Source organism: Aulostomus chinensis, chromosome 2 (assembly GCF_037954235.1).
Source record: "Aulostomus chinensis isolate RoL2024-O1b breed Wild chromosome 2, RoL_Achi_v1.0, whole genome shotgun sequence".
NCBI lineage: Eukaryota > Metazoa > Chordata > Actinopteri > Syngnathiformes > Aulostomidae > Aulostomus > Aulostomus chinensis.
Genome location: NC_141321.1, coordinates 25,332,605 through 25,351,178, shown reverse-complemented (window position 1 = coordinate 25,351,178; position 18,574 = coordinate 25,332,605). Strand labels below are relative to the sequence as shown.

The 18,574-nt window shown below is 41.7% G+C and overlaps 1 protein-coding gene across 1 annotated transcript in view; it reads right to left on the bottom strand.

Annotated features, from left to right (window-relative positions):
• The window catches only part of ush2a (Usher syndrome 2A (autosomal recessive, mild)), a 195,230-nt gene that overhangs the window by 49,815 nt on the left and 126,841 nt on the right, over positions 1 to 18,574 (bottom strand). Inside the window, exons 59-67 of the mRNA XM_086187178.1 lie at positions 18,346 to 18,548; positions 18,138 to 18,250; positions 16,876 to 17,104; positions 16,376 to 16,544; positions 16,038 to 16,259; positions 5,026 to 5,249; positions 4,015 to 4,351; positions 987 to 1,184; positions 684 to 838 (exon numbers count right to left, since the gene is read on the bottom strand). Coding sequence (XP_086043304.1) covers positions 684 to 838; positions 987 to 1,184; positions 4,015 to 4,351; positions 5,026 to 5,249; positions 16,038 to 16,259; positions 16,376 to 16,544; positions 16,876 to 17,104; positions 18,138 to 18,250; positions 18,346 to 18,548 — 1,850 coding nt within the window. The remainder of the gene's footprint in view (positions 1 to 683; positions 839 to 986; positions 1,185 to 4,014; positions 4,352 to 5,025; positions 5,250 to 16,037; positions 16,260 to 16,375; positions 16,545 to 16,875; positions 17,105 to 18,137; positions 18,251 to 18,345; positions 18,549 to 18,574) is intronic.

Genomic DNA, 18,574 nt, shown 5'->3' with positions numbered 1-18,574 from the left:
AAGGTATATTTTGCTTTTGAACAAAACCATCAATCCATCCATCCATCCATCCATCCATTTTCTTCCGCTTATCCTGTTAAGGGTCATGGGGGACGGGGCGGGGCGGGGGGGCTTGATCCTATCCCAGCAGCCTTCGGGTGAGAAGCAGGGTTCACCCTGGACTGGTCACCAGTCCATCACAGGGCCAACACAGAGACAGACAACCATTCACACTCACAGTCACACCTACAGTCAATTTAGAGTATCAATCAGCCTCGTCCTCTCTTGATGTCTTTGGACTGTGGGAGGAAGCCGGAGTACCAGAGAGAACCCACACAGGAACAGGGAGAACATGGAGACTCCACACAGAGAGATCCCGTGCTGGAGACGGGGCTCAAACCGAGAACCTTCTTGCTATGAGGCAACAGTGCTGACCACTGCACCACCAGGCCGCCTTGAACAAAACCAACACGCTCAATTAAAAAGATTAATTCTACAATTCTACAATTTCATTTAGCAGACGCTTTTGTCCAAAGCGACGTACAACACAAGCAAGAATTTAGACCTAATTAAGGAAAAGTCTATAGGAAGCGCAGAAGTGCTTCAGTTGTGATTTGGTCACAGGTACTGCCATCTAGTGGCATCTAATTAAGCAATTAAACTGAACTCACAGTGCAGTTGCTTTAATTATCTAACAGTCTTACCTGTGTACTATCAGTGCACCCAGCCCGGTTACAGACCCGCAGCTGATATGTGTATTCTTGGTAAGGCCTGATCCCACCCATGTCTGTGAAACTGTTCTCATCACCACGGTAACGCTCCTGTCCATCACGTAGTACAACATAGTGGGTTATGAGTCCTGGCAAAAAAGAAAAAAACGATACATGGAGTCAAGACTTTTTCAAAGTTCTAAATATTTAAAACACCAAGTTGGGTTGGTGGTTGTGATTTTGTTGTTTGATTGGATCCCCTGACATAACATATGATAAATACATCTATGCACATACCATTAGGCCTGGCGGGTGCTTGCCAGTGAATCTGGATGATGTCATCCCGCTCACCAACACGACTCCAGCGGGGTGGTGCAACTCCCCATGGTTCATCTTCACTCGTGGTCACTGTTGTGACATCACTGGAGCCTCGTCCGAAGCTGTTCCAGCCCCTCACTCTGTACACGTAGGTGGTGAAGGGCTCCAGGCTGGAATCTAGTTGAAAAGATAGAAGGAAGAAGAAGAAATTACAGAGGGATTTTGGAAAACAAAGTATTCTTCATCAAATATGCAAATATATAGTCAACAATATAAATCATTTACATTTTTAGTTTGTTCACTGCTTGGTGACCTATAAGAAATCACAAGGAATGAGCTTTAATCCAAGTATGTGTTAATTTGTTGTGTATTCTTTGTGTGATAGGCCCTTTTCATAGCCACTATTTTGAAATGCCATTTCAGGGTGATGGCAGGTGTAATAAATAAGATTAATTGTGGCCCTGTTCCTGTGCACATTGGATCCCTGCAATGGCTGAGACATTCCAAAAATGATAAGGTCATAATTAAATCAATTACACCTGTGTTTACCCTGCTATGGCCTATCAAAATGGCCAGAGTGAACAGCGCCTATCTATCACTGAATTAATGCAAAATTCTAATTGTGATTTTATCAAACTACCAGTTCAGTTATCACAAAAGGAATTGCTACCTTGTTTTAGTGTACTTGAGTGGATGTGAAGCACCACCAGAGAGAGCAACAGAAAGGGATTCAATTTTTTGTGAGCCATGCTAACGCATGATGCGCTAGCAAAAATGCTTTTGAGGATGAAAGAAATTCTTTGAGATTGTGACCCTTAAATCTTTAGAGTGATTGTGTCCTTTTGTCAGACTTAGGCCCAACGTATATAGTGTACGTATTTATACAAAGAGCTATGCTGTAAATGTTAGCAGGCGTGAACGTATTAACAAATATATGCACTACATATGCACTATCAATGCCTAAATGTCTGAGGCATTGTTACAGCCCTTCTGGTGAGCTACATGCACAGGAGTATATATAAAAACAGACGAAATTGCACACACATATGTGTATTATTTTTAGGAGTGCTAGGGGACTGCTGCTGTAAATGAGACCATGTTTTAACCACCAGTCTGGGACTCTTCTCTTTACTACTGCGAACACCAAAGCTGCAAAACACACACAGTGATGCCCATAAGTATATGAAACACTGGATACATGCCTCAAACCTGTTTATGTGTTTGATTAAGAACTACCTCCAAAAAGTATATATTTATAGCACTCAAAGCACACGTGAATCAATCTCTGTGGTGTATTTTAGGATTTTCTCTTTACCTTGGGAAGTACTGCATGGTATCCTGTGTGTGCAAGTCTGTGTGTGTATGTGTGCATGTGAAACATCTGGTGTATGGTGGGTGGCGACAGCTTTATGTGCCTCTGCCCAGATGGTGTCACAGCATCGCCTAGAAACTCTTATCCTAACCACCCCATGCAACACACATTCACACACTCTCACTCACACACACACACACACACACACACACAGACAAATACATACAAAGTAATAGAGACCAACACATCTCATTCTATACACAGGCGCACTTTAATAGTAACTAACTGGGATACTAACACACATGTAACGTGTAATTAAGGGTGCACAAGCACGCATAGGCACACATAACGCCCACAACCACAATTAGTCTTGATTAAACATCCTCAACTACCCAGATGAAAAATGTGTGGACAGACTGAAAATCCTGACACACACGTCCACAAACACACACATGCATATAAACTCCCTTTGGGCTGATAAATAGTAGAGAATGTTGAAATGGCATTTAAACGCCCATCTCTAAGTTTTAATGACACACCAGTGTACAACACTGAGAGAGTAACTACGTTACAGCTATTAATGTACACTGCAACAGCTGTCTTGGTGTGTGTGAATGTGTGGAAGGGCATCTGTCTCCAAAGTGCGTTGATTGCAGCGGCTGAAACATTTACAGTAAATGCAGACTTGGTTACTGCAGCAGGCAAGCAATTTCTGAGTAGTGTCTTTCACAGATGGCTGAATGAGCTGCACGCTATTTTAGGTATTCTTCATAGCAGCTCTGAGGACTGGGGGAAGCAAAGTCACGAGTGACAGGGATACAAATACATAATTGTTGGTCACATCCTGTTAGATATAGGGTAAGAAAGACAAAAAACTACCTGTGTTAACTTGAGAATGCAAATTTACAAGGCCAGTATATGGTCAGAGTTTGAAGATGTGGTCAATTTGTCACAGGGGAGGTCAGTGTATCAATAGTATTAATTCCTGAATATTACATTCTTATCCGAATTGTGTTGTTCTGATTCCCATTTCAAGAGATTGCATTTATCCATGAACACTCACAGTTCAAAGGATTGTACATTGAATTCCTGCTAAGAATTAAAAGCAAGGTGGGTTCCTGTGTGCCACACCAATGTCACTTCGTCACCAATGGCAGATGTTGCTAGAAAGCGTAGTTAGGGCATTGATGCCAGTTATCGGACTGGTTTATAAATGAGAGATATCTGAATCTTCAGCCATGCACTAAACGTCTGTCACTGCAGCGTAGGTCAGTGCGTCACATCATTTTGAAAGAGCAGTAACCAAGGACACTCCAAAAACCTGGACTGCTGCACGAGTGCCACAATTGTGATCACTCATGAACGATGAACTCTTACAATATTCTGGTTTGGAGTGCTAGCCATGCAAGACGCCAATCAGGATCACATTTTTACGAACACATTTACTGCTACAAAATGTTGATTTTTACTCCTTAATCATTTGTATATAGAAATCTTATCATGCACTATTACGAACACTGTAACACTCTAAGTTCTATCCTGGTTAGGCTTGGTACCAAAGACACTCTAAAAGCTGAAATTATCCTCCTCTGGCACACACTCTTGAACAGAACATGTTTTATTCTTCTTAGCTATGGCCTGCTTTCTACTGAACAATCATAGATCCACAAACATTGACACAAACTAGGCAATTACCTGTATAGCTGAATAAGTTGGCATCCCCACGGTGCACGACTTCCTCGTGAGATGGGCAAAGGCTTCCCTCATATCCCACGCTGCCAGGGTGAGTATGTATGTTTGCTGTTGTGAATGTGTTCTTTTCACTACTGTTTCCAGGTGTATACAGGTCTGAGGTGAGTGTTTCATGTGTGGTGTTGATGAAAGGCGAGTTCATCGTGGAGGAGTGTGTGTGATGTGTGTATGCAGACAGGACCCATGTACAGGCAGTCACAGATGGATCTATGTCACAGGAGCCACAGTACGCTGTTGAGGCTGCAGCTGCAGGACACACAGCACCCTGCAAACACTGGTGCTGAGCAGAGGAAGGAGAAAGAGATGGCGTAAGTATCCTGTCAGGGTAATACAGAACAGTCAGGGACAGAAGATGAGGCCCAAAACTATGGCAACAAAAGATCAAAAACTAGCACAGAAATGACTCGCCTTACAGTTCTATGTATTGTAAGCAAAAATCATGTAATGAATTTTAAAGAGTCTCAAACACACACACATACATGTTACTGGCTATGTGTGTGTTTTTGCGATGTGTGTGTAATGCATGGGCCTTAATGATATCATTAGAGCTAATGAGAGTTCCTACCCTTTGTCCCATTGTGTGTGTGTTTGCCTGTGTATGTATGTGTGCATCTCTCATGCTGACTTTGGAACACACAAACACCACATGACCCCAGATGATAAATGGATGACGGGCCAATCCCTAACTCCTGATGTGACATTGTGTGCAGGTTTGAGAGGGACGGTCTATCCAGTCCACTGAGATTGTTTTTCCAATTGATGTCCTCTGGAGGCATTAACAAAGTGTCTTACTTAGACTCTATTTTTGGAGGCTCTGCAAACTTACTGTGCAACAGACTTGTCTCTCTATAGAGTTTTATTCTTTTTCTAAAAGGAGATGATTGCCACCTCTAAATAAATCTGTTCAAAAGGTTCTTGAAAAGGGCTCATTGTTTCACATGTACACACACACACCTGTATTGACAGTCCTGGTGTTGGTCGATTAGCACACACATGCCGTTGTGGGTCGTAGCCAATCCCGTTGCAGCAGTCTTCTTCCTGAAGTATGACGTTTGACCCACAGCACTGCAGGGTGACTGTAGCATTGCCAGAAGGATGCATTGTTGGAAATCCATCATTGCCCACACAGCAAAGAGAGGTTGAAGAGTTGATGTACTCTTGGCCACAGCAGAAAAAACCTTGACAAGAAAGAAACTGCATCTCAATATTGCTTTGTGTGATTTTTTTTTTTTTAAAGGTATTGTGGCATGTTGATCCAGACCTGATGTAACAAGCAATGGAGGAGACTGACATTATGTTTAAATTTCTTATTTGAACTTCTATTTTAATTTTCCCCCCCCAAGTACAATCTATATTATCCAAATATTATGTGAAATCGCCTGAGAACGGCCTGAATTTAAGAAACACTGATTGCTCACTCCAAATGTGGAATGAGTCTTTACCCCAAGTCAAAGAGCACAAGTATCTCAGGGTTTTATCTTTGACTGAGGGGAAAGACAAAGCTCTTGTTCTACCAGTTTAGATTCTTTCCTATTCTCATGTATGGACATGAATTAATGGGTCACGACAGAAAGAACAAGACCATGGATACAAGTGGTGACAATGGGTTTTCTCAAACGGATGGCTGGCATCTCCCTCGGGGATCAGGTGAGAGGCCCACTCATCCGTGAGGGACTTTTAAGTAGAAATGAGACAGTTGAGGCGGTAGTCAGGATGCCTCCAGAGCGTCTCCCCAGGGAAGGTTTCCAGGTCCACATCCAGCTGGTAGGAGGCCACTAGGCTGACTGAGCACAAGGTGGAGGGATTATATCAAACAGTGGCATGGGAGCACTAAGGGATCCCCCAGTCAGAGCTAACTAATGTGGCCCAGGAATGGAAAATCAGGGGTCTCCTGCTGGAACTTTTACCAGCGCAACTGGACTTCAGACGTGGTTGAGGGAGGGAGGTGAGCTGGATCATTTTGAAACACTATCATTTTTTTTTTAAATAAAAATCATGGTGAAGAACCTTTGACTGAAGCATGTCACATGAAATGTTCCCTACAAAAAAAAATAAAAAATTCCTCCACACTGCATGGAACCTCAGAGTTAAAATCCCAAACAGCCAGAACACATGAGAAACGAGCAAGAACTATACTATATATTGATGCCTGTTGCATCTTCAGCATCGACTCAGATGAAGATGTGCAAGAACATTTCATGAATAAGACCCAGTGTCTCTAGTCCCGCCAGAACATAGAATGTACACAAGAACTATGCCTGCCAGGCTGCAAGCATCACGTCTTGTCATCAACATCCAGTTGGTACCATTGTCTCTTCCCCTCTTTCTCCTCCTGATGCCTGAGTTTTGTCTCTCCACACTACAACAATGTCAATACTGGACTCAACTGTCTTATTTCTCTCTTAAATGCATGTTTTCCTCCTCTGTGAAGTAGCAGAATTAAGCTACTCTAATGCTCCTTTCCTTTCTTCTCCTTTTCCTCTCCTGTATTCAGCCTGTGCTGTTGGAGGAGTGCAGGGTGAGAGGAAGTGCGTTGTTCTGTGAGCTGCCATCTCTGACAGTGATATGTGATGCCTATCTGCCACCACTTCACCTTCAGCAGCAAGGTGACATTTAAAATATATGCTATCACTCCATTTTCCTGTAAATGTTTTGCAGCCGACTATCAAATTTCAGGCTGATTCCAATGCAATTCCAGTAAGTTTCATCACAATGAATAAGTGACAAATGACAATTTTGTTGTCTTATTCAGAGATATTTGTCAAAGTACAGGGCAAATGCATACAACCCTTCAGTGAACATGGAAATCAAGAGGACCGATGCTGGGTTACACTTGCCACTTTTTATGCAACAACAAAAATTGGTGATGCTGAGTTACTGGATCTACAATAATGGTAATATTGATTCATTATATTAATCTGAAATAGCTTCGCAAGCTGATGCAAAACTTTAAGTGAATTAGTGTTTAATTTAAACCATTAATGTTGTTCTATTCCACCTTTTATTTCTGTCTAATCAATCCTTATTTATTCCTCTATCAAATTTCATTGTCTGTTCTCAGCTTAACTATATAATCACTCCACAATGCCAAACAATCTGACCCTCAGTAAGTAATAATTGCCAAGCAAAGGTCTAAAGAAACCATAATTCAGGACTGAAACAAGATTATTTAAATGTCTCCTTATATTAAAAATGTTCCTCCTAGTTTTCTCAACCTTCCATGTCTACCTTGTTAATTGGTTACTTTAAGACAACTGAGCTTGGAAAAAGCTTTTCAGTCGTTTAATCTTAGTAAACCTCTCCTGTGAAGCAACTGCATGAACATTTGGGATTTGCATAAGCAGTAGACCCTGAACACTGCTATGGTTTATACAATGCTGACATTCAAAAAAAAAAAAAAAAAGAGACAAATAAATCACTGATGTTCCTGGACGTTAGACAAAGTTTCAGCCATGGACTTAGGGCTTCCTTGAAAGAGACACAAAACAGATAAAAACCACTGTCTTATAATTACCCAAGTTGAACTAATCTGGTTACTGTGACGTTGACCCAGCTTAGTTGAGGGTGGATTGCCACGATTTGGCCTCGCAGTGGATTAGGGCTTGATATTGTCCACAGTCAGCATGTGACCCCCTGCTGGATGCGAGGATGCAGTGGAATTAGAAATGAACACGGCACGGCATGACACGGTTATAATATTCTATCTGTGTTGATGGAAAAACTGTATTTTAATGAGTTGAACAGTAAAATCTTCTCATTTTAAACCAGACGCAGAAAAAAGGTAGGAAGCCTTGGTCTTTTGTGATTGTTTAGCTTACGTTACAATAATCTTACTTTCATGAGGTATTTAGCAAATTTACCCTAACAGTTGATGACATGCTGATCTGTGGCACTATCTACCCCCAGCTGTGCTGCCCATTTTATTTGACAGCAGACATTAAACACTAAGTCATTGCTTTGTATCATGGCCTCCTCCTTTAATGGGGCTGCAGCTAGTTGTGGAGTGATAAACAACTTGTAGTTTAACAACTTAATCAGTGCTCACTCGTTGTGCACATGAAATGCCAGTTAAACTGCTGTTAATTTAAGCATTTTTTTTCACTTAAATGCGAAGACAGAAGATTGTGCACATATTTTCTCTTTTGCTGTTGCAGAACATTAAATCCTCAAAGCATCCATCACAAGCACCATGTGACAGGAAAATGCATGTGTATGTGTGTGTGATTGTGTGACATAAAGGCAGTCTGACGGCTAGTAACTCACTTAGCAGCGGCAGCTGTTGCAGAATGGAGGCTTGGTGGCCAATTCCCTCAGCGCCTTACTTCAGCTTCAATGACGAGCAAATAAACAGCTCAACACTTTTCCAAAATAGCTTTTCTCCACTCATCCTTCGTCCTCAGCATCCTCACCTCTACTCCTCCCTTTCATCCGGACACCGGGCCCTCAGCGACTCGTTTTCACTCATTTGCTTCTCCTCTGTTTATTCTCTGCCTGTTCTATTTCTGCATATTGTTCAACATGGCTTTTGTTTGAAAAAAAAACTTGGGTGTGTCACAGTCCATAGTCCAGTCTACAGAGGATTGTGTCTGTTACAAACAATTTCTTCAAAAGTGAAAATATCAGGGTGATCACATTCAGATGCACTCTGAAATGATGCACTCAGTCAATTTCAGCCTCTGAGATGTGAGTGAAGTGCAGGAAGTGGCCGCTCGCACCACATAAATAGATGAATCAAACACGGACCCTCTTGAATTTTACACCCAATTTAAAACTAAACCCAACCCAAATGATGGCACCTTTTACCAGTAAATAGTAAATCACCAACATCAGAAAAGAAGTGAAGCCTGCCCACTCTATGTCAGTAATACACTTAATTTTTCCAAACGAGTGGCGGAGACAAACCGTCTTCACTCACAGTGAGAAGATGCTGCTTCATGAATCGCTGATCATGTACACGTTCCTGTCGCTGAGTCGCACAAGCTGGCCAGCTGCCCCCTCCCTCTCCTATCTAGAAGTAGTAAGGAGTACCACATACAGTATTCCCCATCTTAGCATGTTTTACATTTTGAAAATTTGTGTAGTACATACATAAATTGGGACTGTGTTGTGTTCAAGCTTTGTCTTTATTGAAAGACATTCTCAAGTTCTGCTCAAGCAGGAAATGATTCAATGAAGACTGATTATTTCTCTTTCAATTAACCAATTCCAATGATGCAGATTTAAGGAATCTTCTAATAACTAAACTGTCACTTAATTTTCACTTAAAATTTCAGGCTTTAGGTCAAATATATATATATATATTTTTATTCTGATGTCATTTGAGTGAGTTGAAAACCATTTCCCATATTTAGTGAATTCCTCACCTGCTGTTTCCAATCAAGGCTGCAATGTTTGCCACAGGTTGGGACAAAAAGGATCCACTGGGTTCTCCGAATGAGTATTCTCCAAGTAATAAAGGACGCATTTCTTGACCGCATTAGTAGATTCTCAGTCCTTTGAGGAATGAACTGCTTTGCTACCGTATGCATGCAGTCTTCAATACAACCTGATGCATCCCTGAATTGGGACACAGCTCTTGAATCTGTCTTGCATTATCACAATCATATTATCACTTTTATGTGAAGTGCACCAGTTGTTCCCTGCCCGTTTCTTCCTCTCTTCTTCTCCATCTATTCTTTTTTGATCAATCTTTCTTTGCTGCTTTCTTTCTTCCCCCCCTTCTCCATGTCTTTTAATTTGAACAGTTCATTCATGTTCTTCCCGCTCTCACCTCCTACATTTCTCACTCTTTAATGAACTTTTCATCCTCCAATCTCTTTCAATATTTCTCTTTTAACCACATGGATCAAGCATTCCTCTCGTGTCCTCTTATCTCATCTCTAACACCGTCTCTTGCTTGCAACATGCTTCTTTTACCGCTTCCCTTCCACTGAATCTACACAGTTCATAGGTCTGCATCGTCTGTTTACGATTCTACTGCTTAACTTCCCCATTGCTTTATCACTCATTCAGCAGAAATCTAATCCCCGTCTTTGTAGGCGTTATCTGTGTATGGGTGTGTGAGATTTGCTTGTACATTTGTGTTAATGGTTTAAAACATGCAACTCATAGTTTCTCTTCCTCTCTGTAAGCTGTGTGTATTGCCTGTATTTGTGCATGTGCTTGTGTATGTGTTGACAACAATTTATCACACACACACACACACACACACACACAAACACACACACACACACCTCTTGTTTTCTCTCTTGCATCGCAGAATGCTTCAGCCCTAATCTTCAGATTTACGTTGGATTTGCATACATTCATTAATAGCGTCAGGAGCGCCGCATCAACACAAGGTGCTTAGACAAAGTGAATTATTATTAGGGTTTCAGTCATTCCACTTAATGATAAGTCAATATTTAGCCCTGCCAATGAACTACTGATAAAAATGTGTGTTGTGGATTAGGGTTATCCGAGCTCTCTAGGAGACCAAAACCCCTCCATAACTTTGAACAAACCAAACACTTTTAAATACCTGAATATATTACAAGGGGTTTGGCACAAAGTCCAAAGCAAAAAACACTTTTTTTTTTGCACAAAGAAAATGGCACACACACACACACACACACACACACACACACACACACACACACACACACACACACACACACACACACCTACCTAGACATTCACATCTAAAGTATCACTAGGGACACACTGGTCGCGAATATATTACTTTTTCTTTTTTCAACTTTCCATTATATGCACAATTCTAAAATCCATTAATAGATGGACATCCACATCCACATTCACATGCAGCTTGTATGTATACATGTAGAACTGATGCACATTTCAACTTTACTCCCTAGTGACCAGCACAAACACAAGCCTTGATAACAATGCCTTGGGAGAGAGAGGAAGCTCAACTGCAGTCCAACAGCGGAGTCACTCAAAAAGGTCTCTGCGGTGTTCAGGTCAAGCGTAATGAAATGTAAATGGAAGCAAGTGATGAGACTGTGCAGGTACTTTGATAGCTCTCTTGCCCGTCTCAGTCTGGATCTAGACAGTCGTGTTTTAAAAGTTTCTCATCTTCTTCTTGTCTCCGGATGATAAAATCCTGATGTACGGTATTGAGTTCAGTAACATAAAGGGAACCAAGATTTGGTAAAAATAGGAAAAAATAATAAATTTCAGGTTTAATTTCTGTGCCAAAAACAAACCGAAACCTCGACTTAGAGGCCAAGATAAATGCAACACCCTGCTTTTTATGTACCGTTACACCTCTAAACACCAGGCGTGATTTATGAGAGCACAGTTTTTTCTGCTGAGAAACTTTGGTGTCAGTTGAAGAGAAAATGTCAGCACAGGGAGCACTTCCTCTGGCCTTTGCTCTGGATGAAATAAAGGTTGAACCACACAGGGAGGGGAGGCGGAGTGGCTTCATGAGGAAACATCTAAACAAGTATAATGGCTTATTGCTCTTCATTTGTGGCACAAAGTGTAAAAATGCAATTAAAAAGATGCCCTGGCCTCAGGAACAATCTTGGGTGGTTATAGCCCCTAACACCTAAACAGCTGAATGTATCTTGCAACCTTCCAAAGTGCTCAAAATCTGTCTGGTAATTTTCCTGCTCCAGTGTCTCCAGGACTTCATTTAGCCTCGATGACACATACATAGACTCATAGAACAGAACCGGCCACATGCTATCTCGGGCTGCTAATTAAAATCTTAATGTGCGGAACACTATAAACATCATGAATGACACAAAGAAGAAGACAAACATACACAAATGTACATGCGCGTGCACACACCTGTTTTTTTTTTTTACTACTTTTCTTCGTCTTTTGAAACACATTTTAATAAATGTGCCACGTAGCTTCTTAAAAAAGAGAGATGCTGCCAAACGAAATTTTGTTGTATTCCTGTACAATGACAATAAAGCTGCTTCTTCTTCTGTGACACCTCAGTCCTGTGGTCCTGACAGCCTCTAGTTTTATTCTTGCCAGTCATTAAGGAAAACCTAATAGAAAAGCCATCATCATAAGTACATTAACAGAGAGAGAAATGTCTTCCTGTGTTCAGAGAGTGCTCTATCTTCTAAAGCAGCCAGACGCTGCTGTTTGGAATGCACTAGTGTTGGCCATTTGCAATCCCTCATTGATGAAGGGCTTTTGGCAATGATATATGTGTACGTGCCCGCGCGCTCACACACACACACACACACACACACACACACACACAGACATACACACTCAAAAACTGATGAGTATCTTCTGGCAGAGACAATGAAAGGACATGCAAAGCGTGTTTGTCTGTGACATAAAGAACCAAATGGAGACACATTCAGACATACAGTACATGCAGCAGCTGAAAGTGAAGCATGCATGCACCAAGTTGAAGATCCTTATAAGCCTCCACACTTGCACACACAAACGCATCCACTCTCACAACTCCACTAGGCTCAGACTGAGCTAGCTTAACTACTGGGATAATTTCCCTCCAGCAAATGGTCACTGTGCCCTTGAAAAACATATTTGATTATTACTTTTTCTCCCCCTCCTCTTTTTTTTCTTTTAGCATCATCACAGCCATTTTCATCACGCGCTCTGATGATGGCACGGCAAGGCGCGTTAAGATAACACCCCGGCACCGCCAGGCTTTTAACACTTAAACGGTGAAAAGGGATATTCAGATTTGTCCTTGAACGTTTGGACGGGGCCTGCTGGGCTGGGACAGAGGGAGGGAGTCAGAGAAGGAGTTAAAGAAATGCACACATTTTGAAGATTCACTCACTTTAAGAAAAAGTGAGCTGCGGAGGCCATTTATTGTAGCACACACAGTAAGACATGGCGAAGGTGGGGTTGAAGGGCAGATGGAAGAGTTAAAGAACCGCAAACTATAAAGTATAAGTGTGAAGGGAAAATGATGAGTGGAGTACGCACAGTGAGACAGGGGACTTAGGGAGAGTCTGGGAGCAATGGGAGGCCATAGGCACCACACACCTTCCTTAAAAACACACACTTATGTTTCAGCTAAACATCTTACATACAAACTCAGACATCAAGTGAGGAGTTTAGAAGATGGTCTTGAATCTACAACACAGGAAGCGACGCTGCAAATGCAGTATTGCAAAAATCAACTGTATTTGATCAAGTTGAAAGTGAAATTAAATCTTTCCGTTTAGCAAGCTGGCAGATTTTGAAAGTAGAGACTTTATGTTGTGTATGACATGGTGATGATGAGGAGAGAATTGTAAACCATCTCATTAATATCCCAGACAGACTGGACAGAGTAGAAGTTAGGCATATGATTATTATATTCCTGTCACCTGGAAAGTTTGAAAAAGCATTTACGATTGACAAAAAAAAAATACTTAAAGAGTCTCAGTTGTGTGGTTAAAGGGCAAATTAAGTGTTTTCTATTATGTTGTTGGTGGAGGTAGCAGAACAGATTATAAATGAAATCCATCTGGTCTGTTAGATGCATTTAAGGCATCACTTTTTTTTTTTCTCTTCCAGGCATCACTTAATTACGAGACCAGTCTCCATTCTTGGGTAAAAGAGTGGAAAAACTTGATCAACAAAACAAATGTGCTCCTCGAGATGCAGCACCAAGGGCTAACCTCTATCACAGACATTCTATCCTCTATCAAGACATCTTCAAGCAATCTCAAATATGCATGACATTTCTGTGCATCACTCTGGTCAGCTTGAGCTGTTAAATGTGCTCTAGAGGAAAAGTGGGTGGTGGAATGGACTGGAACAAACTTCACAATATACAGTGGGAATCTGAATGATTTGCTTTGCTGCAGTTGTACAAAATAATTTTAAAAGAAAGCTGACTCAGCTTTGTGTTTCTTGTTGTCTAAGGGGGGCAAACTGGTGAGTTGATGGTTGTGACCCTGATCCAGCGAAGAGCACTCGAGTGCTTGTGTAGCTGTGTTGCACCCTCTTGGTCCATGCATCTCAATGTTTCTACACATGCACGTTTTTCTTGTCTTTCTCAAGTCTGGGGTTGAGAATCAATGTGGTGTTTGTGTGTGGATATGTGTGAGCATAACGTGTGTGTGCACATGTGCACGCAAGCTGGTGTATCTGTTGCCAGACGGCTGTCTCCTGGCATTGCTGTTCCCCTGCCGTGTGTGTGTATGGTTGTTGACAGTGTGGACGGTAATGTGTGATAGATCGCACTTCAGGGACCCCATAATCACATCAGCCTAACCTAGTCTATCAGCTGGGCACAATGGGATACCCTTCACTCCTCCTTTAATCTGCTTCATCTAGTTCTTCCCCACTCTTCTGTTCACTCCTGTTTTTTTTTTCTCTCACTGACTTTTTTCTCCTTTGCCTTTATTTTTTTTACAGTTTTATCTATTTGCACATTTTACAATTTTTCTTCTTTCATCTCTCTTTTCCGGGCTCTCTTTTTCTATTCTCCTTGATTTTTTTTTTTACTTACCATGTACGTTATATTACTGTGTCCAGATTTCCTCTCATTTTTCTTTTCTTTACATTCTTTGGGATGCACATGATATGTAGTCATCTTTTTTCTTTCTTTTTGTATCATTAAAGATAGAAAACCCTGGACATGGTGCAATGGAGTGACTGATGCCAAGGTTAAGCAGACTATCCTATAATAGGTGCTGCTGTGAGCATGTTGTGTTTGTGAGTGTCTTGAAACAGACGCGTGGGGTCGAGGTTGCATAGCTAGCCCCAGGGCTCCCCCACACTGCAGTGCACCCGGCAAATGGCCCTTAGCCTTGCTAGCGCCGCTAGCCCTCCGATCCATCATACCATATGTTCTCAATGGGGAAGCTAACGCTAATGACTGATGAGTGGATGGGAAGGGTGAACATAAAGGTAGGGAGGGGAAAGGGGAGGATGAGGACAAGGAAGAAAAGGTGGTGTTGGAGGAAGGAGCAGAGGGGGTGGGGGACGAAGTTGGACAATGGTAAGGAAAGAAGACAAAGTAAAAGAATCACTAAATACAAGAAAAAGATACAAAGAGGCAGTGAGGTGACCATGTGACCATGTGGAAGAGGACAGAGGAAAAGGGAAATGATGACCCAAAACAAGTTAGTGACCTCCAGCAGCGCCGGACCTTTTCAGTATTTGACGACAAAACCACTTTCTAAAGAAAAAGGGACTCAACATGATAACGTCATGAAAATATAAGGAGTTGCCAAGCTTTTCTTACTATCAAGTGACTTTTTTGCCATCATACATAGACTTTATGAGGGTTGATCTTGTGTATGTGTGAGTGAATGCATGTATGCTTGCGGATAGACGAATGGAGGACTATAGGCCTGCCCATATGGGGCCATTGTTTATCTGTGATGAATAGAGTCCACGTGTCTGTCTCTGGCACTAAACACTAAACATATCCTGCCGAGGGCACCCTGTTGGCTCTGTGTGTGTTTGTGTGGGTGCCTGTAATATGTCTATGGGTGAAGGTGTGTGTGTCCATGTTTGAATGAAGGAGAGAGAATGAGTGTGTATTTGTCCTGCTGTGTGCTTGGCAGTGCCCTCAACGGTGCCATCCCGAGTGCATTTCATCATCATCTGCCATGACAAAGATGTCTAATGACACACACATACACTGACATACATACACAAACACACACACAGTCCCATCTGTGCCATGGTATCCGGGTGCTTTGGGACGCTGCAGGAGAGGAAGAAAGGGAAACGACCCCACGTTCCTGCACCATGTGTCTACCTCAAAACTCTATGCTTCATTCTTTTCAGTCATTTTCTCACCAGACATGCCAAATTCATTTTTTGTATACATTAACAGATTTACTTTATGGTTTTCCAGAACAAGGGGCCTTTTGGTTGAGACTATCATAAGGGATTCCCTCACATTAAAAAGGTACAGGAGCCTACTAAACTTCACCCTGAAAGGTTTCAACTTTTTTGATTGGAGATATTCTTATTTCCCTCTTTCTCCCTTTTAAAGTACTTAAGTGTTCTTTTCTCACCTGGAGTGAACGTATGCACTTCCCCTTTTTCAGCATCACCACAGCACATCAGTTTACTATCTACAACCCGGCCTCCACAGCATTGGACCCCATAGGCATCATAGAGTCTCCCACTACAGCAGAGCTGCCTGCCTTTAGCGGAGAAAGGAACGCCCCCACAGCAGCTGTCACCCAGGCCCACGGAGACTCTGCCCTGTGAGTGGTCAGGACAGCAGTATTCATCTACACAGACAAGGACAGATGAAGGGAATACTTGAGCAACATGGAGCCATGTCAAGTCAGGTAGAACAGAACTCATCTTATTCAAGTGTTAATATTTGAGGCAAAGTGAAACTCACTGGTTTTTACATGGACGTAATACCCTCCACAGCACTGATGGTCTGGGAGGGGTGGGAGCAGTTTGCCACGGCAGCAGACGGGGTTGGAGGTACCATTGAGACTCAGATAACTTCTCTCACAGCAGTGATGATGTGGCTTCTTACTGTACAATAGTCCAGCACAGCAAACCTAAACACACACACACGCACACACACACACACACACACACACACAAATGAACAAAAAGTATGTCTGTGCCAAAATATATATATATATATATATATATATATATATATATATATATATATATATATATATATATATATATATATATATATATATATATATATACACATATATACATATATACACACACACACTTTTTTCCTAAATCATAAAATAAAAAAAAACAAAGAAAGGGACTACATTGTGTGTTTTTAAATATGGTTATTGTTTTCTGCCATTTTTGGTAGCCAGGGTAAATGTGCCAGAAAAAAAACAAACAAACAAACATAATCACCTGTTCGTCAGGATGGAAGCATGATGTCCCACACACGCTATGAGTGGCAGGACACTGCAGGTAGGAACATCTGAGCTGTGCGACACCTGCATCCCCCGACTCCCCCCCAACAGAGGATCTGACCCCTGCTGGTCCACCAACACATGACCTCAATGTGTGTCTTAGGACCTCATAGCCTAGCATGATCCCACTTGGTCTGCCTGGATGGGACCAGTCCAACCTTAAGACCCTGAGAGAGAGAGAGAGAGAGAGAGAAAGAAAGAAAGAAAGAAAGAAAGAAAGAAAGAAAGAAAGAAAGAAAAAAAGAAAGAAAGAAAGAAAGACAAAGCGGGAGGAGAGACTGGTGAGTAGAAGGACTCTAGAGATCAACAGGGTAATATGACGTTCTCCTTCTAATTCCTTGAAAACTCGACACACGCCTCCTCACACCAAACACACATTCATTCATGCATGGTTAATGCATGACAGACTTAAGTCACAGCACCAGCTTGTGTACATCTTCCTCCCCTCATATCTTTGCACTCTTTTGTCTGTAGAACATACTTAAAAGACCTGTGCAGTAACAGGACAAGAACTTGACCCAACAGTTTGGCAGTTTTCTGCAGCTCAGGTCAAATATGGTACAGTACAGCTTTAAACAACTTTACATTAAACAGAGGGAAATTCATTCTCCATTTATGCTCCTATTTAATCAATTATGCAAGCTGTGAAAAAGCACCTTACAGACAAAGTGCATACATTATATAGCCAGAGTCATCTGATGCATCCTTGAACGCTAAAAACATACATTTGTTTTCTACTTCTCATTGAATAGTCAAGGCATGGTTCAAAATTTACAGCACTATAAAAAAATCTAAACTTTTAATCATGAGGTTATAATCTTTTGTACAACTGACAGCGTTGAATACAAATATTTATATCTCTATATATTTCCTATGCCGGTGGCCTTAGGCTTTGACATGTGATGGGACTAGCAGCATGGCCCAGTGAGCCTGTGCATCCTCTCACTGCTCTCTTCTCTGAATTCTGAGCATGGTAAGTCATGGTGCGGTCATCTGTTGCAGGACTATTCTGTGACCTACTTATCTCGGATTAAATTTACAGGAATTCATTGACTGAGAGATGTTGTGACTTTTGAAATTCATTCTGCGAATTGTATCAAATCGGAAATTTAAGTGAATAAAAATATGAATTAAAATCTAAAAATTCATGATTAAAACTGTCATGAAAATACAAATATTATTATTAACCCTCCATATTACCTAGGACTGAGTACTTGTGCGTGCGGCGTGACCAGGTCAGCAGGCAGGTCCTCCACAGTGGTCATCTGAGTGATATTACTCTTCACACATGCATAAACAGTACACACCTCCACCTGAAATGCAAACATACAAAAACGGTTTAACAGAGTGTGCATGTTTTTGGTGGATACGTTTGGATGCAGAAGTCTGCTTTTATATCTGTGTGTACCTGTACACTGTAAACAGTAAAAGGCAGAAGATTCCCCAGGAGGTAGGAGCCTGAGCTGTTGTCTACACTGCCGGCAAGATGGTCGTCAACATAAATGTGGTAACCAGTAATGGCTCCGTTGGGTCGTAGAGGAGGGGACCAAAGCACACGCACCACGCTGCTGTTAACTGCAATCACTTCTGGAGCGGACATCCCTGCTGGCTCTGCGGATGGAACAAGAGAGTGACCC